The following is a 25,058-nucleotide window of genomic DNA, read 5'->3' on the forward strand; positions in this document are numbered from 1 at the left end:
ACAAAAATTGTCATCTGTGTGTTGCAAATAAAGTTAAGGAGGAAGGTGGGGGAATACCAGGTAATATCATCCTATTTGCTCTCTGCTTACTGTAAAGTACATCAAGAATATTTAATTGTGTTCCCCCATCTGACCTCCTAAATGGTTTAAATCTATTAAATCTTGTCAGAAAGGCTTGGTAAGGAACACAGAATGAGAGGTGAGCCCAGTAATTAAATATGTTGAAAGGTTCCATGATAATTTAAAATCAATCCTCTATTTACCAGTGCAGCATCAAGACAGTCAAAAGGAAAGGAATGTGATAACATAAACCAAGAACTTTCTCATACTTTCCCTCAAGTGTCAAGAATCAGCATTAGACAGGAAAAATGTTAAAAATCCCAAGACACAAAAGTCTTTGAGGGAATAATTTGAAGAAGTTAAAAAGATTCACTGAGAGGGAAGGAGGAGAGGAGAGGAGAGGAGAGGAGAGGAGAGGGAGAAGAGAAGAGAAGAGAAGAGAAGAGAAGAGAAGAGAAGAGAAGAGAAGAGAAGAGAAGAGAAGAGAAGAATCCCCACAAAGCCTGGAACAGGTCTGTTAGGTTTTCAATAGGTTAAAAGCCTGTCAGAGCCAGGAGATAGCTCTTAACGTGACTGCGACATGCAGAGAAGTTCTCTGCTTCTCCCCATGTAAGCTCAATTCAAAGCAAAGTTTGTAAACATCCCGGGGGAGTGGGCAGTAAACGACACCGCGTTTCAGAAACATTTACAAGTGTTTTGCAGAAATGAAACTTCACTTAAAGAGCTCAGTTTCGCTCTCCCGGGTGGAGGATGGGTGTCGGTCTGCAAGTTCAGAGGCGGCCAGCACGGAGGAGCCTTGCGGGCAGCAAAGCCGTGTGAGCAGCGCGGTGCCTGCCTCGGGCGCATCCCCACATCCAGCACGGAGAGCGCACCGAGTTATTACAAGTTGTGCAGAAGCGATGGCGCACAAACCCGAACAAATACCCCTGCTGCAGGCTCCTATTTCACGGATGTGGAGCTTTGACGCCAGAGAAAGCTGTGGACAAATACGCGCTGCCGCTGTCTCGGTGAGATCAGCTTTTCCTGGGCTCCTGCTGACAACATTGCCACCTTCCGCAGGCGCCGGGAAGGGCACGGAGCTGCGGCCGGGGGGCTCGGGCAGCATCCCACCGCCCCGGGAAGCGCCGTGGAGGTGCTGTTCAGGAAGGTGCTTTCCCACCAGTGCCCTCTGTAACCCCCCTGGTCACTCAGAATAATTTATTTCCGAAGGCTGCGATTGAATGGATTACACTGAATGGCTGCAGCACAGCCCCCAGGACTGGCGCGGTCCAGCCGAGCGCACACACGGAGGGGAAACGCGACACAGGGAACGCGTTCTGCACCACTCGCACAATATGAGCGAGTGAAGGCAGCGCCAGCCTGACTGCTCGTGCCGCTTCCAAAACAGCTGAGGAAGCTCGGGAAAGTCAAAGCAGAAGTCAAAAGGAGGCAAATGTCCCTGTCTCCAGGCCCGGACCTGAGGGCATCTCATTCCCGACTCCAGCCCTCGAGCACTGGACTGCCGTCGTGCCCAGTTTCAGTGAAGGGGGCACAAAACACATGTGCTACCTACCCTGGCTTCTACATACTTGTAATGTCAATATATGCATTCTGCATAAGTTTGAACATCTGATGAGGTTATACGTTTAAAGGCTGTAATTTGTCTTGCTAGCTTGCAGGGGAGTATTTTCCTCCAAATCATCCACAGTTCAAGTATAGTTAATAAAGCAGTAGCATTATGACAGCAGTTAAAATACAACTAATAACAAACCAAATATATTAACCAATACATTTAGTGCACATTCTGAATGGAAAATGCCTTTGCTTAGACACAGCCAAAATACATCAATGGAGCCGTTAATGTGTGATAAGAAATTACTTTCCAAAAGAAAAGCTTCAAAAAATTCAACATGGCAACCCAAGCAATACCTATATTAATGTAGAAAATGGGTGTTCAGAGTTTAATAAGTAGAGAAGGGCTTTGCATGCAAGATTATATGTATTTCCAAATCTCAGAGCTCTTCTATATGTAAGGTTTTGCCAAAGAACAAGATTCATGATCAAAGGTAAAGAATCCCAACCAATTAACTGGAACACACAGGAAAAGAATACTTTTCTATGCAGTCTAATCTAAATATAAATAGACATAAAAGTTGCTCCCTCCCTCCTCCAGAAAAGGTGCAATTTATATTTGGGTTGTAGAAATCTCCCCCTTGTTTTCTCCTCTGTGTTTAGGGCGGTTTCAGGGTAACCAGTAAACCTAATAAGATGCCATTCCTTCTTAAATAAGCATCAGTCTTCAAAAATCAAGAAATTGCAGTTGTATCTGAAGTGACCTACAACCAAAGGCAATTCTCAAGACTTGGCTGGACTATTCTAGAAGCTGATCATGTGGTATGTTGAAGTTTGTTTTTAAAATGGGTTTGCTTTTGAGTACAGCTAGAAAACAGGTCCCTGTTGTACAGCAAGATTCAAAAGCAAACTCCTAGGGTCAAATATCTCCCAGAAAATTGGACAATGACCACATGCACAACTTCTCAAACTATAAACCACAGAAGGCTGCAAAAAGACAAAGAAAATACTGGGCAACTTATTTGGTTTTGTGTGAAGGATGGAAGGTAAGAAATATTTGGGAATACAATAAAAAAACAATCTTACATTGTGTAAAACATCTTTTCATTCAAATGTCTTCAAAAATAATTTTAAGAATTATTATTATACATATATACTGTAAATCTGAGCTCCTTTAACCATACAAACCCTGTAAATTCCAGTGACAGCGCATATCAATAAAATTTATCTCTTCCTCAATCTGTACATTCACAATGCATAAAAAAGCACCAGCCCTATAAAATTAATATTTATGACAAGCTCAGTGAACCAGAAGACAAGCAGTGAGGCACAAATGCAATGTACAAATCTCACATAGTTGCATTGCCCACGTTTCTCAAAAATGAACATCAGCTTGGAGGAGAAATTTGGTTTTGGGAAACACAAAAGAGAGACATGCTGTGCCATGCTGGGAAGACAGATGAAAACACAAATAAAAGCAATGTAATTTATGGTTTTATACTGAATCTTAAGTGTTCCCAAGTTTGGTGCTTTCAGTGTGTGCATGCAGCACTGTAAATATTCTGCCAGGTTTTTTTTTTTTGGAGTAGTTATGATCCTTAATGTCTGTCCCAACAATACCTTGGAGTACCTCAGGATATTTCTTCATAGCCTCAGTTCACATTACAAGGGATTAGCTGGAGATGCTGACAGACTTGGGTTTGCACTAACAGACATGTTTGGGTTTGCACTAACAGCAGAGTCAAGGTGGACATGCAGTCTTGCTTTTTATGACAGCCAAGGACCTTGGACTGACTATGGACAATGACTGCCAGGAAGACCATGCAAAAGTCCACTATCGTGATCTACTCAACAGCAAACATGCTGCTTACGAGAAAAAAAAATACAAGACTTAGAAAATGGGAAGATAACCATCAAAACAAAAAACATCCATAGAAATGTTCACTAGGCTTCTTTATTTTTAACTCTTTCTTTAACTCTTTTACCAAGGAGAGAGAAAACAGGTAATGTTCCAGAAGCCCAAAGAGGTTAAAGAAAGAGAAAAAAACCACCAAAACAAATGAAAAATCCCCATACACACAACCAACCCCCTTCCCACATACTGCCAAGTAATGATTTTTTTTTTTTTTGGCGCCACATCAGTGATTTGGCTTTCTGAACACAAATCCCCAAAGGTAAAATTAGTGGTTGTACAGGACTTCTAATGCTCTAAATATTGTTCTGAAACTTCTGATTGGAGAAACTTGATGTTCCAGAAGGCTGTATTGAGGCAGTAACTAGAGGAGTACTTTTTCAAGACATCTCAGGACACTGTCAAAGAAGCCTACCAGTCAGGGAGAAGTAACACATTGCAATCTGCACAGTGAATGTTGACTTGGAAGAGTGGTTGGAAGAGAAGCTTCATCAAACACACAAAAGGCTACACTGAATGTTTCACAGCTGAACTGTTTCATATACCAAAGTATATTCTTCTGCCAAAAATACATAAAACTACAGGTATTTTTTTCCACGAGCTTTTACTGAAAGAGAAGTAATCTGCCTGGTAGAAGTAACAGTAAAATTTGTTCTCCCCCTTGCCCTCCAATGCTCCCGCCCCCCAGGATAGCTGAGATGTTTTAAATACTGTATTTTGGGTAGCAACATTCCAAATCTTTCAAATATCTGAAAGCCACATTCCCCTTTTGAAATACTTGGGGCTTTAATTACTATTTCTGCTAGGACTACAGTAATTAACTGTTGCTTACCTACACTTAAATATGACATTCAGGAGGAGGAATCTGACAAAGCATACCTTGATATTGTAGGGAATGACCACACAGGATAATTTGGCAAACTCACGCTTTATGCATCTCTTTGCCCACACAAAATTGCCCAAGGACAAAAGCATCCTTAGCATGAAAATCCAGCTTATATCCAGAAAATATCCAGCTTATTCAAGCCCCAACCTAACTGCACACAGAACTGGAAAAAATCATACTCCAAATACACACCTACCATTACAGTAGCATATCACATCTGTTAAACAAAGAGACTGGCACTTGTCTTGAAAATTGCCTCTTCACAGTAAGCTATCGAAATACATTTTATTTCATGAAGTTAAAGTGCTGAACAGCAATCCAACAAGCAGAAATCATAATTCTTCAAAATGTAAATTTTTAAAAAAGATTAGTGATTACTGATAATCTTAAACATTCAAAGAAACCCATTCACAAAGTCAAAACTTGCTCTTCAGTGGTTAAACTACTGAAGGAATTTTGGCACATATTCTTTTTACAAATTAAGTATTGTTTTACACGTCCCAAATCTGTTAGTCATAAACATTAGCAGAGGAATACAAATCACAACTTTTTAATAACCCTGCAGTAATTCTGAACTTGTTCATCTGAACTTATTTAGCTTGTTTTTCCTTCATGACTGGATAAAGCAGACTGCAGTGCCAGGTCTTGGCTCCATCAGTTGCTCATTAAACAAGATCTGGAATTTAGCATTGGATTGAATACACATGGGAACTCATGTGAAGCTGCTCGTATATCAATGATAGCTCCGTTGCTAACACAGAGTTTATCCAAGACCGTACATTTTTCGTTGACTTGAACAAAGCTGTTCACCATCCTCTGGTTTTGACGTCAGTGGACAACTACCCACTAACAGTATCTGTCACTGCAAAATGCTTGGAATTTCCTCACTTATAAAAGCTGGAAAGTTTCAAGTACAGACTTTTCATTAAAAAACAAAATGAAGCAAAACTTTATTAGATTTTTCAGGATAAGATTATTTCGTGAATATTAGGAGAAGAATTTTCATTCTCACTGAATATTTTTTCCAGTAATTTTTCGGACATAAACAACAGCACTGACTGTATGGAATGGATGTTTAAAAACCATTTTCCTATTCTGTTGCTAAAAGCTGTGGACTCAAATGTACGCTAATTCCTCAACATGGAAGCACCACAGTGAGGTGATTCAGATTTTTCCCGTTAACTGGACACCACAGTTATTCCAGTAGGACCTAAGTTGGATGGTATCTATTATTTAGGAAAAATGTAGAAAAACACATCCCAAGCATAAACCAGGCTGCTCACATCCCCTGCCTCTAGTCTACAACTCCTTTATTCTTCCAAGCCCATGTTGGAAAAAGTCATCGTGGCAGAGACTCCCTCCAGAGAACAACATGCAGTGCTCCTTTCGGGTGAGCTCCGTGCAGGCTGCGGGGGTGTGAGGCAGGAGCACATCACCTGACTGGATGTGCCCAGTTCAGACACACATCTGGTCAGGGAGCCCAGAGGTATTCTACCCCAATGGAGGCTTCTGTGCCAGCAACAACGCATTTCAACCTTGATCTGCAAACCAAGCTGCTGCTTTGCAAACACACCGCTCGCTTCTGACCCCCCTGATTTGGCCGAAAGCAAACAAATGTATCAACAAACCCCCGCACCTCATTGGTACAATGCAGTGGAAATTCCCCTTTTTCAGCGTGTCAAGATACCATCAGCTATTAATCCAGAGACAGGCAGTCGTGTTTAAAAATCCACTTTCAACCTTCTACACAACTCTGTATCTACTAACTTGAGGCTCCCGTCTTCCTGTGTTTCCATTCTTTTCTCCATGGAAACTCCTTTTATAGAGAGCAGGTTTTTAATCTTTGTTTTTCAGGGTACTTATATTTTCTATGTGGCATTTGTATAATGTGTCTATCCATGCCACACTTGTAAAAATAAGCATGTCTGCCTCACTGTAGAAATGTTATCATGTTACTGTGTTTATTAGACATAGCCCACATCCAAAATACCAGGTATCTGTTGCTTCAGGTGGTTGAGGCAGATCACAGAAATGACATCAATCACTTTTTTTCCTCTTGGAATCAAAGCTGTGCAATTTTGCATTTTTCCAATTATGTCATCCACCTATGAAGGAACACCACTGTTCATTGATTAGATTACTAAGAAATTGTGTTGTTTTGATTTTCTACATGCAAAGTAAACAAACTCATAATATTAATTGCTTCATCTCTTCACTTCTAGAGATATCAAACAGCATATACTTGAGCAGTTGTACAGATAAAATTTTCTCCCTTTCCATGAGAAGATGGACAAAAGAAAAATAATATTTTTTTAAAAGAAAAAAGAGGAAAGGAGAAAAATCCTAAGGACTATTCTGTCAAGAAAAGACAAAGCAAAAGAAACACTGAAGAAATTATATTAAAAGCTTGCTAGGGACCACTTTCAGATCATAGAAAGTATGTGTATTTCCATTCTCAAAAGACAAAATACCTCTTCTGAAGTGATTGCACTAGGAAAAATATATCTTAACAAAACAAAAAATAAATTCTTGCAAAAAACTTGCTGCTGCTTCAGCTGCTTCTGAAAAGAACTTCAATTTTCACAACTGCATGATCTCCGAGAAGCAATTCCAAGGAGATGATATGATCTGATCTTTGGCTCCAAGGCCATTCCCATATGTACTTTAGAAATAGTGCCCACACTGGCTTTACAGCTCTGAAGTTTTGTAGAATTTTATCTTCTGAGTGAGCCTCATCCCTCTTATCAGGTTCTCCAACTCTGCTATTGTTACATTCTTTCTTTGAAGATGTTAAGGCAGAGCCAGTGTCTTTCCAATGAGAGGGATCTGACTGGTGATCTCCCCCCACCTCTCCCTTTTCCATCAGTTTGAATATTTATGTGTGTATATAAAGTGCCCAGATTTCATGAGAGGAAGATGATGAACATTGATCAGTCAGACAAAACTGATCTATCAAGCATTCAGAATGCTTGATAGATCTGCTTCTCTGTGGAGTAACCAGAGAAACTGAATATATGTAAAAGATGTTCTATACACGCCTTTCCTTAATTTGAGAGAGTTTAGGAGGATATAGATGCTTTTTTTGCAGAGCAGCAGGAGATAATTGCTGCATTTCATTAATATGCGAAGTCTAAATGCTGCTTTCACATGATCTTTCTTGTGATAGGGAGGTCCTCTGTAAATGGTCTTAAATGTTTCCCTTGCTTGGTGAGAGCAACAGTGATAAAAAAAAATCTAAAAAAAAACATCATCAAATGGAAGCCAAATGCTCTTTAATATGAGCCATGCTAGCTCAAAACACCTATTTCATGTGAGCTCCCTGTGTTGCTCCTGTTGTTTCTCACCCAGATGACGTAAGACAGTGTTAGGTAAGGCAATGCAAAAATCACAGTAGCACACTCATTTATCATATATGCTGTTGTTGAGTCAACAACACAGCCTACAGCATGCCCAGGATAATTCTAAAGTAGAATATTACCCGAATCCACAAAACCAGATTGCTTCTCATACATAAATTTCTTCAGAGCTTGCCTGCATGTTTCTACAGCAACTTCCACCATTGTCCTACACTAAAGGACTTAAGATACAAGATTTCATCCCTGCACAGCTGAACTGTGGCAATGTTTTGTATGAGTTGTTCTTCTTGGCAGTAAATAATTCAAAGTCTTTTAAAACTCCTTCACTGAGGAGAGACTGAATTTAGCGTTATGCAAACAGAAATGAGAAGTCCACATTAAACACTTTCTCCAGGCACTGGAACACTCAAAGTTGAGTAATTATGACTCCCCGTGGTTTCACAGGTTAAGAGAAACTAAAGAACAACTTTGAAGTTGCTTGTTGATGTCACAGATTTAAATGTTTTATGTACTTGCCATACCAAGTTCCTAAAATAAACTGTTTCAGAGAAGTTGCATAGGGAATAACGGCTGTCCAGCCAAGGATATTGTTTTCTGCAGTGTTTTCAGGCAGTGTAAGAACAGAACAGAGTGGTTATGTCCCCTTCATACTGCCCCTGCCCCCAGTAACTAGCACCACATGAACCTCCTAAACTAGAGGCTTCATGCCAGACATTCACACTGAATAGGTATGGATCGACCTCTGAGCCTGTCCAAATCAAACGTGATCTGTGGTTTAAACTGCTATTGCCAAGAACTCTATTAATATCACATACTTTTAGTAGTTTTACAGCAGAAATACATGAAAAACATTTCAAAGTTGTTAAATTTACTGGCAAGGGAAGGAATTCTAATCAGCACCATTTTCTTCAGGTCAGTTTATCTTGAATATTAACTAGTAGGCATATCTATGAGCAGAAGACAGGAGTATCTAAGGCAAACAGTCTATCCCCAAGCCTTGCAGCGTCAGCAGCCAAATGACCCCAGGAATCTCTAAAAATACCAACTCTCATTACTTTCTGTCAGGTATGGTAATTTTTTTCTATAATTTTTACAATGAAACAAACAGAAAAAAACCCAGGTACGTTGGAGCCATAAAATCACCACCAGTGCAAGAGTGGAAGCCTTTGTTTCCACTCTCTCATGTCTTTGCAGGCAATCTTTATTTTTTGCTGGATATGTATTTCTGCAAAGTGAATAAAGACTTAGAAATCAATTTAATTAAACTCAGTAATGAACTTTTTTCTTTTCCAGGTGTTAAAAACACTTAATGATTCAGATTTAGTTTGTAAAGAATTATGAGGTGTTCATTTAAAATCTCAATGCAAGAAGTTGCTCAGGTACTGCAAAGAAAACCAAAGGCAAGCCTACACAGGCAGGGGCAGGCAGGGCTGAGTTCTTTTGCCTGTTTTGTTCCCAGCTGGCCAGACAGAAACCAGCTCCAGCCCAAAACACACAATCATTTTCATGTGATGTGTCCAAGCTAATAGGCCTTATTTAGATACAACACTGCAATAATAGTTCCACATAGCCACAAGATCAGAGCAGTCTCCTGTCAGATGTCTCAGTGGCCAGGCAGCTGAGCTCTATCCTGCACCACACATGCTGGTTTGAAAGCTTTTATCAGTTTATGGAGGTTGCTTTCCATATAGTAAGTGACAATTCTTACATCAAATCCCCTGCTTTCAAGATTGTAAACATGTACCTTAAGACATTGGACCAGAAGAAATTAATATCTAGTTACAAAGAAATCTGGGTTCAGTCCTGGTAATTCTTGCCCTGACACAAAGCTCCTCTGAAATCCAGTGGGTCTGTTCTCATGAGCAATGTCTAGTGGTAAGAGTCTTACAACCAGCCCCTTGTCATTATTTTATTTTTGAAATTAAATTGCTTATACTGCAGTGCTGAAGTTTCATGGGATTCTGTATGCAAAAAAATACCAACAAGCATATCAGCACTTCTCCAAACACTGCTTCCTGAAGTACTTAATGCAAGTCTACTGCTGGAGATGTTTCACATACCAGGTTATGCACAGAGCTCACAGCACAACAAAGTACAGTTACAAAAGCAAAGTCTAATTTCACAAAGGCTGCAAAATGATGTGTTCAATTTTTGACATGAATAATCACCTCCAGGAGCCAGCAGCCTGTGTGTCTACATTTTACTTGGTCGCCTGGTCAGAGACCAAAACGCAAAGTCAGAATGTAATTCTGGAGTTTTATTTAAAAGGTGATGGGAAATTTTGCTCTCAGGACACAGCAGCACCAGAGACAGGCCACTTACAAAACACCCCATCTCATCCTACTCTGTCTTGCCATACAACTGTCTCAAAATACAGGACAACAATGTGCAGTGTATTATATATCCCAAAAGCACACAGGTAGTTCAAGGATTGCCTCCCCTTGCATCTACTTTTTAATTCCATCCCTTTTGCTCCTGACTGATTTTAATAAGATACATAAGATGTTAACAAGATACATAAATATGCTTATTTCACCATGTCAGGATTAGATTTAGTTAATTTGTTTTTTCACTAGTCACACATTTGAATTAACAGACAAGCGTTTTAACAGAAACAGCATTTGTTTTTAACAGAAGTACAAATTCAATGCAGAGTAACAAGAACTAGATTTCAGCATTCAGAGTTCTCAAGTAAGAGTTTAAGAGAATAGAAGCTTGGAACTGTGATAGAGGAAACTTCCACTAAGTACACAAGTCCAATTTCCAATTAATGTAAACTAAAAGTGCCAAATTATAATCTAAAACAAAAACATCCCTCATTCTCTCCCCTCCCTGCCTCCAGTATTTTAACAGTATCCAGCCCAACTTTTTCTGAAGTTGGTTGAGTAAACAAAGAGACAACTGACATTAAGATAATTTCAAAAAGATAGAAAATAGGACTAGAGATGAGGTTTAGCGCAGTTTTGCTACAATTAACTGATGTATTTATACCTTGAGGGACATGTAGGTAAGGAAAGCAACCATGACAATGCAGATGTATCCTCTGTTCAAACATTATGGTTTCATGAAATAACCTTTTTCCTACATGGAATGCACATCCTACTAAATATATATATATATATTTTTTAAAAGCAAATAAAAGGCAGAGTTTCTAGGAAGACAGATAGCTAGCTATGAAGCTTCCTAAAGAAATCTCAGTTTACATGCATACAGGAATGAGCTTTGTGTCCAGAACGTCTTAAAATTTAAACAAATGAGAAGAGTACACTAGTACAGTTGCAGATGTCTGTAGTCTGGAAAGGATCAGATCAGTGCAGATTTACATCTTCCCAAAGCAGACATGCAACAAGCTGCAGCAGTCCGAGACTTACACGTGCTAAGCATTCTACAGTAACAGGTCAGGAGAAGAAAAAAAGAAGAAAAAGAGAAAAGTTGAATCACACCCTACTTAAAACAGTTTTTCTGGTACAAAAATTTTCATGTAGGTTAAGGTCTACACAGAAGGATATAGCTGCATAAATGCAAAACCTCGTGGTTTAAAAACGACAGAGGAAACCTGAAGAGAAAAACGGAACTAAGTTTGTAGGAGAGAGAAACAAGAAGAAAACAGGAAAACAAAACCAAATGTAAAGCATTAAAAAAAGCTTATGAAGGAAAAGATAAATGAGAACAAAAAAAGGCAGTGAATCAGAATCACATCAGACCGATCTATTTACATCTAAATTATCAATAGCTGTGTCTGTAGCCATAAAAAAACCCCAAATAAAATATCTTCCCTTAGTTTTTGAATTGCATCCAAAAAGAGTTAACAACATTTCAGAAGCAAAAGATTACAAATTGGGGAACTCAGAAAAGATTTGCAGCTATCAATGAAGATAAAAACCAGATACAGACCTTTGCAAAACAGGAAAAAGTATTTTGCAAAAGGATATGGTCAAACATAAGAGGCAGCTGGAGGCTAAAACTCAGGTAATGAATGCTGAAATACATAAGAAAAGTATTTCCTCTTTTATAATTTGGGGTGGAGGGTAGTGAAGAGAGAAGTAATGTTCCCACTTCAAAGTTCCCCTAACTTTTTATGAAGGGTAGTCCTTCCAGCCTACAGCCACTACCAAACAGCTGCTGTACTAGAAATCTCATAATTTTTGGTACCCTTTAAATTCAGGTAAATAATCCAACTCAGAAAATAATCACAAGCATAGACCAAACATTTTGAAGAATTCCAGAAAAGGCTGCGCTGAAGAGGAACTCAGGGAACTGAAGACTGAATGCTATACAGTTAATAGAGACTTTTCCACTGAAATATTATACCCATGCTCCCAACAACAGATGAGCATTCCTGAACTACTTTGCTACCAGAAAGTATGCACTTTATTGGCCTTATCATTGATAAGACATTGCTCAGGCCTTCCTAGTGCTCTAAACATGAAAATATTAAGTGAAAACACAACTGAAGCCCTGAGCAACACTAGAGGCATCATGATACACATACAGTTGTTATCTGAGCTGTCTTGAAGGTATCTGTCAAAGTCTCTCAAGCTGCCAGAGACAGATGACCACAAGAATGCCCTGTTCTCCCGTTACCCCCCAAGGTTTTTCCTATAGCAGTGCAGCCAGCACTCTACTGACTCCACTTTGTTCTGCAGTGCTACAGCAAGTGTGGCCCTTCTCCTTACTCACCACGGGGGATAAATGTGGATGACATCCTGTGGTCTGCTCTTCAGGTGAGCTGCTGTCTCTCTTGTGAAGAGAACTTTGAGTATAGGCTCCTCTGCATTGATGACAGCATCCTCGGGTGAAAGCATAGCAGGAGACTGTTCCAGCTGCTGGCAGATGGCAACTTGTATCGTGCACTCCTCAAATATTTCTAAGATCTTCACAATTAAAACACCAGATTTATCTGGGAAGAAAGTGAAAATTAAAAATAAAAATGTGAAGTCTGGATGAGAAGAATGAAAGAAGTTCTGGCACTCTAAAGATGTGCATCCCTCTGTGCTCTCCACATCTGTCCGACCATGATAAATCCACATATAAGTAGAATACACAGCCTTATTGAAAGACCTATGTTGAGCTTTTGCAGTAATTTTTGTTTTCTCTACAGATACTATTAATTGTAAAGAAAAAAAATCCCACCTGCATTTCTTCCAAATACCAATGAATTCACAAACTCCCTACAAGAAGCCCTCTCCCACCACATATTTCAAATCTTGCAACTCATTGACTTTGTTCAGTCTTTTTTATTAGATACTGCAGAAAATGCATTTATTTAAAAACAGAATAATCAAACACTGTTAAAAATGAAGTTGTGTTTGCCCTCCTTGACCTTTCTCAAAGCAGCAGCTGTCAAAAACCAAATTAGAAGAATACAAAGCATCTAAAAGCTGATGATTCACACTGAGGGCCAAATGTGGAGAAAGAAGGAGTAAGATGCACTGCCTAAAAATAATTATTGCAAAACTGATCATCCATTTTATCAGTAGGCAGTCAGGGTAGCCAGAAGGCTCTGTTGTTTTAAAGCAACATGAACAGATACAAGCATTTACACAGATCAATTCTTAGCAATTCTGTCTCTGCTGAACAAGAAACAACTTTATACTGAAATGAAATTACCTTGGATCCCTTTGCACTCTGCACAGGGCAGCAGCTACTCAGACAGACCTGGGTCTGAGCTGTAAGATTATGTAAGATTTATTCTCATTCCCACCTAGCCTTACTCAGATCTGCACTCTGGTCACTGAGAGGAGAAATGTTGTTACCCTGCTGAATACTACAAGCATTTAGTGGGGCAGAAAAGGGTCCCAGAGGACAAGGGCAGCAGAGACCCCGTTCCATCCTTTTTGATTTACAAGTTGCATTGGGAAAAACACAACATTCCAAGAAAAACAGCTGATATAAATTATTGTCTTCCCACAGCAAAGAAGAAACAGGGGAGGAACAGTGAACGTGATACTGGAACTTAACAGCAGTGCTGTACTAGTTATTTGTTTGTTTATTTTAAGGCTCATTTCACAACTGTGAATGTTTTTCCTCTGGAAAATAAATCAAAATATTTTAGTTTGAGTTTATGAGAAACTTCAAAAAAAAATTAACCCAACCCTCAAGAAACCCAAACCAAACAAACTGGGCCCTAAAACCTTTCAAATTTATTAAATAAAGTTGAATTATACAAAAGTAAAATAAAAAATTCTGTCCCTGTTTTTATTAAATTTCATACTGAAACTGAAATAAAGCAATTTAGAAATATAAAACTAAATTGTTCTCAAAACCACTTTCATGCAAACCCATTTTTCATCACATGCAACATGCTTCTGCAAAGCATTCTGCTTCCCCTGAACTGGTATTTTCCAGCTCTATAAAGGGTTCCACCAGACAGTCTGACACAAAATGTACATAAGCCACTTCTGTCCAAGCCAGGACAGCTTGACCTCCTTTTCCAGATCTGAGAAGAAGGAGAATGAACCCTTTTTGCCAAGTCCTTTGAAACTGACTGATGAAGAGAGATGGTTGCAGCCTGCTGCTGCTCCTCACTGCTGTCACCTTCTCGGAGAGAGCTGTAACGTCAGATCTGCCCCTGCAGATACTCACTACACTGAGGTAATGTTTGCTTATGTGAAAATTCTGACAAGGGTGAGCAATGACTAGTTTTCTCTGCCTGAAGGGAAGGGCTTAGAATATTCACACTTGAATTCTGTTTTGCCTGACTAGCTGCAGTTGTGGTCCTCTGTCAACCCCAAGTCATTTGGCACGCATAAACAAATTCTGCTAACCACAAAAATTCTCATCCTTTAAAGTAACTACGCATTTACCTCTTCCCTCTAGACATACAGCGCAATTTGCATTTACATCCACTTTAGAAACCAAGTCACAAAAACAAAATCAGTCTCAATTTTCAAATGCACCAACAGCTTATTATAAAAAAAGTATTAAGACAGCTTGTGAGAGAGACTGCTCATCGCTTCTGAACCAAGCATTTCTTACATGCAGAATTTTATGCCAATTCTTACTGGTCAGCAGCTTACATGTTACTCATTTTATACAGCAGGATGAAGACAATGAATGACAGCCAAATAACATTTTTCTTTTAAATACCTCTGACTGTAAAACAGTTAAAAATACTAGGCAAATCAAGAACTATATCTGTATGAAAGTTTCTAAGACATTGGAGTAAAAAATACCCTACCACGACACCAGAGTCTCTTGCAAGCCTAAAGCTGGTGGAAACACTGGGAGCTGATTCTAAATGAAGCAGAATGCTTCTACACTAAAAGCATCTCAACTTCGACCAGTAGCCAAGTCTCACACTTGGCACACATGCACATTCTACAGAACCACAATCTATTTGTTTATTTAGATGCACAGAGATAGTTTAGTTTAATTACTCTGAAATTATTATTACTGCTGATGATAGTGTTCTCTTGAACAACATGGAAAAGCACTTTGGATTGCTGGCACATGATGAAACACCAAAGTTCAGAATGTAGCTTTGGTTTAATACATTTGGCTCTTGTATTGTTATGTCAATCAAAAATAAATCAAACATATGTGGCTGCACACTGAAGGGCAAATTTGTGGGTGAGGAGACAGGCGGGATCACTGCAAATTCTACAGTTTCCAGAGTTTACTTGTTTGTTCATCCATGTGAAAAGCTCACTTTAGGGTTTTGCATTGTTCTCCTTCACCCTCAGATAACTTACACAAATTCCACTTGCTTGCTGAAGTTATAATTCACTCACTTTCATTTACAAAGCAGAATTACAGCTCAAGAAATTCAGAAACAAGAGATGTGCATGTTTCAAGGCAATACCTAGTAATCTTAAATAAGGAAGAATACCTTAAAATTGTATGCATTTTAAAAGGTGCAATCAATAAATGTGCTGCAATTGTGACCATTTTTACACTGCACATTTCGTCATTTCCCATTCTGCTGCCCAGAATACTTATGGATTTCTTCAGGGTTAGCTCCTCTGAGAATTAAGGAGCTAATTCAGCCAACTGCAAAGCCATTTCAGTTTACTTACTTCAAGGTAACCTTTATTCTCCCACTGAAAGGCAAGTACACATGCACACTCACTGAGAGTGAGCACACAGCTGCCTGGATGCATCTTCCATGAAGCAGCAATCAGTAATTTAAGGACTGCTTAACAAAGCTCTTATAGAATCATAGAAGATCTTGAATTGAAAGGGGTCCATAAGGACTCTCAAGTCCAACTCCCTGCTCCTCACAGGATCACCTAACACTAAATCATACAACAAATGTTCCTTGAAATGACAGGCTTGGTGCTGTGGGGAGCCTGCTCTTGACCATGCTTTCAGTGAAGGACCTGCTCCAAATATTCAGTCTGGCTCCAGAGGCCTCTGCAAAGTGAAATGCTTGGGGGAGATAAAGATGGAAACCCAGATCAGCCTGACCAGTGGGAGACACAGGTGCATTTCTCAGCAAAGCCCTGGGTGCCCTGAGCTCTGGTGACAGAGTGCTGCTGCAGCTCACTGGTCCTGGAACACAGCCTAACATGGACAGCTGCCCCTTCCAGCATGTCTCCACAGCCTTCACAGAGTCAGCTGGAAAGTCAGAGAAAACATCCACTGACACAAGGATCATTTGAAATATCTGGCCCTACAAGTAAAAACAGAGAGTTTATTCATCCCAGGGGCATGAAGTGTAATTCAATCACTGATACACAAGGCTTAAGGTGCCACAAAGAAAGCCAGAAAGGCACTAATAAATCTGGCTGAGTATGAATTTTGCAGAGGTATTTGAGATGTACAACATGTGACCTCTAAAGAACACCACTTGAAAGGAGGGGATCAGCCACCAAGGCCTGTAATGCTCCCTCACTTCTCACAGCATTTTCCATAAGAAGAGAAATCTTCACAAAGACATGCAGTAACATGCTGGCTACTACTGAATCAACATATTGGTCACAGAAAGGACAGTGTACAAGAAAAATCAGGCACCAGTTAGGAGCTAGATTAGTTAATCACCCTTTGCAGAACACCACTGTGATAAATGCCAACCTCTGAAAAGCAACAGAGAGAAGCCATCGCTAGATGGACCATGATGAAACAAATTAGCTCCTTCACATTTTGCAAGTGGTCCTGAAGGAGTGAAATCCATGACAGAGACTGACTGGTGGGAGGAACGAGCCAGGGCATGAAGTGTAATTCAATCACTGATACACAAGGCTTAAGGTGCCACAAAGAAAGCCAGAAAGGCACTAATAAATCTGGCTGAGTATGAATTTTGCAGAGGTATTTGAGATGTACAACATGTGACCTCTAAAGAACACCACTTGAAAGGAGGGGATCAGCCACCAAGGCCTGTAATGCTCCCTCACTTCTCACAGCATTTTCCATAAGAAGAGAAATCTTCACAAAGACATGCAGTAACATGCTGGCTACTACTGAATCAACATATTGGTCACAGAAAGGACAGTGTACAAGAAAAATCAGGCACCAGTTAGGAGCTAGATTAGTTAATCACCCTTTGCAGAACACCACTGTGATAAATGCCACCCTCTGAAAAGCAACAGAGAGAAGCCATTGCTAGATGGACCATGATCAAACAAATTAGCTCCTTCACACTTTGCAAGTTGTCCTGAAGGAGTGAAATCCATGAGAGAGACTGACTGGTGGGTTTAAGCAGGGAAGCATCTTTGGTGGAGCCTTGCTGTGACTGGCAGGAACCCTCCTTACCTCCCAGACAAGAAACAAGAAGCTCTGACAAAGATGAAGAAATCCTGATCCAAATCTGGGCATATGGAACATCAACCTCTCACTGCTACTATTAGCAGAACCTTTGAAATCACAGGGAAAGGTCTTTTTTGCAACAGTAGTAATGCAGCAAACCTGGCAAGGACCTTGGGCATAATTTCCAAAAAAGCCTGATGATCCATAATTGTGTGATCAACAGGTCTATATTGTATGCATGGGTTCAGAAAAACAACCAGTAACTTTTTGGTAGGAGAAAAACTTATTAAGAACTACTAAGAACATACACAGTAATTCTGGTTTAGAAAGTCCCAGAGTCAGAGATCTGTGGGAAGTATTTGGGAGAATATTTTGGGAAAATACCATCAAGTGTTAGCCATTTTATAATTTTTTCTAGGCATTTTTGTCACTGCAAGAAACAGGATCCTCAGCTAGAGGCACTTTGGTTTAACCACCTAAGAGATCTGCTCTGACATACACAGTTAATTATTTAATTCCAGGTGTCCTCTGGGATGTTGGTTTCTCACTCCAATCTGCAACCCAGACATGAAGTAGCTCAAAGATAATTCCAGTACCTGGGAGATGAACAAACAAATTTCACACTGAATGCATCAGTTTCCTTGGGTACTTATTTTCATTTTTGTTTAGAACACAGGGTGATGCTGCCCTTCAGTCATATACCATATGTCATACATCATGACATCAAAATATATTTTGGTGCAGTATTTTGCAGATGTTCTGCATTTACTCTGAATTCCAGAAGGGTTAAAAAGAAACAAAAAGAAGGAAAAAAAGGGGGGGGGGAAGGGCAAAAGAAAGCTCCCCATTCCTTTGGAGCTCACAGACCCTGAGGTCTTGAGCCCTTTGAAGACTTCAGATGACTCCACAGTCTCTGGCAGAATGAATGCCCTTAATCTTCAGACCTAACACAGTGGCTTCACAGCAGACACATGTATTTAAGCCACATCAACGCTGAATGTACGTGGTCACAGATGATGCACTGGTCAATGCCAAAGGCAGCCTAGGAGCAAGGCTAAGAAGAAAGCCAGCCTGCTTTGACTCTCAACAACCAAAAAGCAGTTTGGAGACGAGAGAAGGAAAAAAACCATTGAGGAGCACAATTTAAAAAAAACCCCAAATGTTCAGACATTCTGGCTTCAGTGCCTGAAATACAACTCTAAAGTTTGTTTTAATAACTCTGTTACTACCAATAAGGAAGACAAATGAGGAGGAAAATATAGAAATTATGATCTCTTGGGAGCCACAAATTTTATGTTTCTCTAGTGACACAGTGACAGGAAGCTGAAGAGGATCCATGGTGTGGCTCCATGGTGCTTGATGTATGGAAATGCATCAAATGTCAATATCAGTAAGACTGCATGCAGTTTCACCCCACTCCAGTGAATTTTGCTAAAATGCTACCATTCAAGTGTTCCAAAAGAGCACCTGTAGCCTTAAATGGAAAGTTCTCAAAGGGAAGAAACTCTCTTTAGAGCTGGTCAATAGAACTCCAGCAGCAGAGTAATCTCTGCAAGACTTATAGAGTGAGACAAAGGGTTTCAGGACTACAAACTGAATTCTGCATGGTTTGAACATGTCAGCTGGGATGGCCAGTGCATGTCCCTGCAGATGAGACCAGCAGAACCAACACTAACACCACCACATCAACAAGAGCAAAACAAAGCCAGGTTTAGTCTATGACAGCAGGTACACCTGAATTTTTCAATTTTCCATTCTTCCTGAAAATGTAAAAATCTTGCCATGTTGTAAGAACACATCCCACCCACAGGGCTGAAGGATGTGATGTGCCCATCTGAATATAACAATCACATGACACCAGGCAGAAATAAGTTCATGAAGGCCACAGTAGCAATGCAGAATACGGTGAACATAGACCACTTAGAAACACAAAAGAAAACTGAAGCATAGGAAAATGTCAAGCAGTGAATGGCTCTGCTCCACTGAGCATTACAGAAAAAATCCCAACTTATATCCAAGCATGAAAAAGAATGGAGTGGAAATTATTACTATTGTGATAATAAAAAGTCTATAGATAATAAAGTCTAATATTATTATTATCCTATAGTAATAAGGACCATATGCATACCTACAATATACATGTGAACTATCATGAAAAGCAAGACTGACAAAATAAAACTCCTCAGCCACAAGACTTACCTCACAAGTCACATGGATAAAAAAGACCAAGCAAGCACAACAAGAGGCAAAAGGAACACTATTTCACCACCTTCCTTTTAAATAAATTAAAAAATTACCCTGATGCAAGTAGAGCTGTCTGAATAAAGCCATTACAAACACATAAGAAGACACAAGGGAGGAAGATGAGCTTGCTTGAAGCCACATTAGTATTTGAAAAACTGCTAACAAATACATGTTTTGTGCAAAAATAGTGAAGGCAACTTGTTCTTATCAGCTAAACAGTCAAAATTCTTCATCTTAGTGATCTCTGAATGATATGGGGAAAGGACAGATACTTTTAAGAAAAACAAATTACTGTTACTTTTGCTCAAAGAACTATCAAACAAATAGTATATATGAACTGCAGTTTAGAAGCAAATTTTTATTGTACTTGACATTTCTAAATACATGGTTAATAAGTTAAGTTATACTTTCTCTTAACTGGGAAATTCTTTAGAAATATGCATTTTGTAAAATGCAGGTGTTACACATGAGTCAAATTTCTACTAATCTTAGGTAAAAGCTTTCATAAAATAAACTTTCCCACTGAAACTACAAAGAATTGTGGGCAGTTAAGGTTGGGAATAGTACTCACTGCACAAAGAATGAAAGTCACTCTTTGCCTTTGGTTCGGATGAATAGGTCAAACACACATTATGGAATTATAAAGGAAACAAAGAAAATTCCACTTTATGCCTTGTTTAATAAAGCAAACTAGCAACACTCTTCCAAATTTGTCTCACTCAGTTATTTTTCAAAGGCATTATTTCATCCCAACATAATTTAACTTCTAATTGTCAAATGTGGTTCCAAAACTGCAGTTAGTAGACACTCTCCTGGGACATCACATACTATCTGCAGTGGAAGAATAGCCAACCACTTTCTGGTTCAAGCCACAAAGTTTTACTTTCATTCTTAAGTGCAAAAAGTATAAAATGTCAAATTACAGGCATAAATCAAAACAAAAACATTCTTTTGCTTGGTATCCCATTATTGCTTTTCTCTTCCCTCATTTATAACTTGCAGGGGCAGGCATAACAAACTCAGCAAGCAGGTAGATACCAAGAAGACCCTTATAATTCAAAGTCAATGCTGAAAAGCAGGTCTGGGTTTCAAGGTTTTCACAGCCCGTACAAAACCATCTGGTTGCTGTTCTGATCTATACATGTTGTTATTCTTCCTGGGCTGGTAACTTCTGAAGCCATTCAAGAAGATTTCTCTCAGAAACACACCAAGTCTCTCATAGGCATGATGGCTTCTTGCCACATTTATATACATTTTTAAAAGTCTGCTGAATTTGGTTGTGCTTTAAACACTACAAATTCTTTATAAGAACATATGTGAGCCACTTAAAGAGACTATGCATGTCATTGTTTCTCATAGGAAAACAAAAACAATACAAAGAATTCTTGTTTGAAGAAGACAAGTTCACATTTGATTTTTTCCTTTCCAATACTGTAACAAGTTCAGACAGCTAGGAAAAAAAAACCAAACCAAAAACTGGCTACTTGCCATGTCTCTAATTTATAGTATTAACTCTTAAGTAATAAAACAAACTATCAAGAACTAAGAAATATGCAACAACTAGCAAATCTCAGATTTCTGTCTTTTTAAAAGAATTTTACATAGTAAAGGAAACCCTGTTAAGGGCTACCCATGTTTTCTTCATCAAGTGCAAGTTTCTTGGCATTCAAGCTGCTAAAATAATTTCTTCCCATCATCTTAACTAGTCAATGAAACTGGGAGAGAGGGAGAGATTGTTTATATCCTCTTCTGTAAGCCTTTCAGCCTTCCTGAAAACGTGTGGCATGAAACTCTGTCCTCATCTCCAGGGCTTCACCCTGCTCCCCCCATGTATGTGTTCCATTTGCCTCAGTAAACTGAAAATTTGCTGCCCCTTGAAGGTCACTTTTCCCTGAGAGGAAGGAGCAGTTTGGAAGGAAAAATCAATGGTTTTGTTTTATTGTCAGTTTACGACTCAAATTTGGCTGTAACACAATCACGAATCTTAACCTTGGATCAACAAATACCAAATCTTACAGCAGATTATAAATGCTAGAGAATAAAATGTTTCTGCATTTAAGGTAAAGAACTGCTTTGACAGTAGCTGTAAGACAAACAAAACCAATGGAATGTAGGATGTATAGAAAGCAGAATTTCAGAAGTTACAGTAGAAATCTACATGAGTTTGCTTTAAATATTATTAGTGTCCCCTCCTATAGACAGGAAAGTTGTCTGAATGTAACTCAGAAAACCACTATTTTTTCTTCCAGCAGATGTTGACAGGAAAAAGGTTTGGGTTTTTGTTGTGGGTTTTTTTTTTTCTCTCTCTCTCTCTTTCAGCTGTCCAGATCTCCTCTTTGCCCAAACAGGAAACTTCATGGGGAAGTTGCAGCACTGCATACAGAAAAAAGCCTGCAAATGGTCTACAAGCCCTTGCACAGAGTGCTCTTAAACCATCAGCTTGGCTGATCAGAGACTTGCTGTTACATGGCCTGCACCTCAACCCCCCTTTTACATCGTGTGAAGAACAGAACATTTTGGATTTGTGGCAGAGCCTGACATTCACCTTTGTTAGAGATGAACCACAGAAAGCATCCACCCAATGCTGTGTAGCACAGGCAAACTCTGGTATTCCCTCCCTTCAGGCCTCTGCCTGGTATGGCTACCTTGATTTACAGAAGTGGGATTCACCTTACAGAAAACCCATATCCTTAGTGAGTGCCTATCCCAACACAGGGACCAGCTCTATAATGTGACTGTGGCCCAAAATTGTCAAAATCTGAGAAAGCACAAAGGCTTCTTCTACCCTGCAGAATGAGTCAGCCAAAGTGAGACCCTGTGCGCTGCATAAACACCAGAAAGTGCGTGCTTTCTGAAAGGAGGTGCTCTCTTCTGGGCAGTGATTCATCCCAGTGACCAAGAGGCAGCCAAACCACAATGGTTACTTACAGAGAGGGGTCAGGGAGGTAACAGACAGGATTTAAAAAAAAAAAACAAAACAAAAAAACAACAAAGCAAAAAACTAGGGTTTTTTGAGTAATATGGACATGGATGCAACCTAAAAGTAAGCAACAGCAAAATAAAGGCATAAAATTCTGCAATTTGAAATGTCTAATAGGGGTGACAGCTGGAACTTCTGGAAACATTTTTCCTTAAATCTCATATGTAAGGAGGACTTTAAACCAATCTCATTTGAAATTGCTCCCCGCTGCTTTAGCAATGAACTTCTGGTCTGCATGTCTATGGGATATCCAAAATGACGTGACAGCTCTCCCGGCAACTAAGTTACTTCAATCCTCCACATTAATCTTCAGGATTCTTTAGTGACTCAAATGAGTTTGTTATTTGAAAAGTTCTTTCCTCTAATTCTGTGCTGAAGTCAGAAACAGTCCTGGAAACAGTGTGGCTTAGAAATGTTACTGGGCAAAACAGAGGAGAAACAAAATTCAAGAAGATTCTTAGATTAGTGAGACAGCCTTAACTTGAACCTAAAGAGATGAAAGCTGAAAGTGGCATGCATTTGCTGTGCTGACACTTCACATTCCTGACTAGAAGCAAAGAGAAGGTTATCTAGTTACATTACTAAAATTTCAACCATTCCAACTGATGTTCTCCAAACCAAACACCAATTTCATTTTGGTGTTACAAAACATTACGGCCGTTCTAAGACTATAACTATCAAAAATAAATTTTTCTCTAGACAAAAAAGTATCCCCAAAATATTATCACAGCTATTTTAATGATTATTTTATAATCATTATACTTTGGAATAAGGATTGAGAATTGGAAGTGAAATTGAAGCTGTGGAGTTTATTCCTAAATTTATGGCATGCTCAGCATTTTTCAGAAATTGTAGCAAATGCTTGCAGGGTAAATGAAACAGTAGTTTGTCCTAAAGACTTCTTGTACATTTTTTGTTATGATGGAAAAGGCATATCCCAGAAACAGTTCATCTTCTGCCAAAACTAAATCATCTTAAAGACACCCATCAGAATTTTTTAAATGTACTTAAGAATAGAGCAAGGTATTTTCCCATAGCCTTTTTTCTCATAAAATGCTAACAAATTCTGACTCATTTTCTGAAAGAAAGAAGAAGAATCAAAGAAAGGAATTCAGCCAGGGGCAGATGTTTAGCGTGGAATATTTCAGCTTAAAAGTTGGTCTAACAAAATGGTGAGCAGCCAAACACAAGGTTTTGTAATGACACATGTGAAACTAGGACAAAAAGAATACTAGCAATGTTGGAGGTCTGTTACTACAAAGTGCATTAAAATTTTTCATTTTATTAAAAAAGGCAAGCCTATTCAATATCTATTTCTGTTCCATATTTGAGAAGCAGTGAGAGGATGTCCTCACACCACATAAGAATGATGAAGTAACCTCTCATGGTTTTAAGTAAGCATGCCTGTACAATTTTCAGCATAGCATTTTTGAAAAGAGCTGGCTAAAGACATCTCTGGTTCCCTGATGTCACTTTCTAGAATGTATTCAGATACTGGTGAAATTCCAGAGGACTGAAAGGACAATGATATTGTGCTACTATTCAGGAATGGCAAAAAAAGTGGCTTACAGTAACTGGAGACCAACTAGCCTGACATCAGATCTAGGCAAAGTGGCTGGAAAAATAAGTAAGGAATTAAGTTCAGAAATACAACGTGCTATTCCACATGGGTGGCATTTTGAACACACAGCATGCAAATGGCCAAGGGATGTAAGCCCTCTAAAACTCCAGTGAGAAACTGAGATCGAGCTTTAGCCAACAGTTTGGGTGTAACTTTAAATCATAGAACCTTCTTATGAAAAAACAACCATTTTCACTATGAGTAATGCACTCTTTGAGTGGAATGAAAAAAAAATTAAAATCCTGAGAGCTAACTTTGTGAATTGCAGTTAGAGCTTTTTACCAGTGGAGAATTACAACTGAGTAACATCAGTTCCAGCAGGACTCATGCTATTGTTTCACCAGTGACATAACTGTGTGAATACCACAAACTCAAGCAAATCTGTGACTAAAAGAGGACCGGCTTTGGCTATACAGTGATCTGAACTGCATGGTTATCTGCACTACTTAAGTAAAATCAGCCATGATACAGCACAAATGCTTCCCTGTGTTTAGGCAGAAGAAAGAGTAGCTGGAGAGTGGGAAACAGCATCTCAGAAAAAAAATAGCTGTAGAGGTTACAAAATCATATTGGACAATCAGTTTGAGGTGAAGTCCCAGCACCCTGCTGTGAGCAAAGCCAAGCCAGACTCAAATACTTATCACTGGCCTCGAATATCCTGGAGTCTGAGAAGTGAACTGGACCTGGCCAATGATTTTAATGAGACTAAACACATAGAATTGCTACGTCTTGTATGAAGAACACATAGAATTGCTATCTTT

General features: G+C 39.2%; 1 protein-coding gene across 2 annotated transcripts in view; it reads right to left on the minus strand.

Annotated features, from left to right (window-relative positions):
• Positions 1-25,058, minus strand: part of SPIDR (scaffold protein involved in DNA repair) — a 195,889-nt gene that overhangs the window by 107,638 nt on the left and 63,193 nt on the right. For both annotated transcript variants that reach the window (XR_005626834.1, XM_039702841.1), the window contains exon 8: positions 12,446-12,665. Coding sequence is in view for 1 of the 2 variants with exons in the window: in XM_039702841.1 (XP_039558775.1) it covers positions 12,446-12,665 (220 nt within the window). In the remaining variant the exon portion in view is untranslated. The remainder of the gene's footprint in view (positions 1-12,445; positions 12,666-25,058) is intronic.

The sequence above is a fragment of the Passer montanus genome, unplaced genomic scaffold (assembly GCF_014805655.1).
Source record: "Passer montanus isolate IOZ18808 unplaced genomic scaffold, ASM1480565v1 scaffold16, whole genome shotgun sequence".
Taxonomy (NCBI): domain Eukaryota; kingdom Metazoa; phylum Chordata; class Aves; order Passeriformes; family Passeridae; genus Passer; species Passer montanus.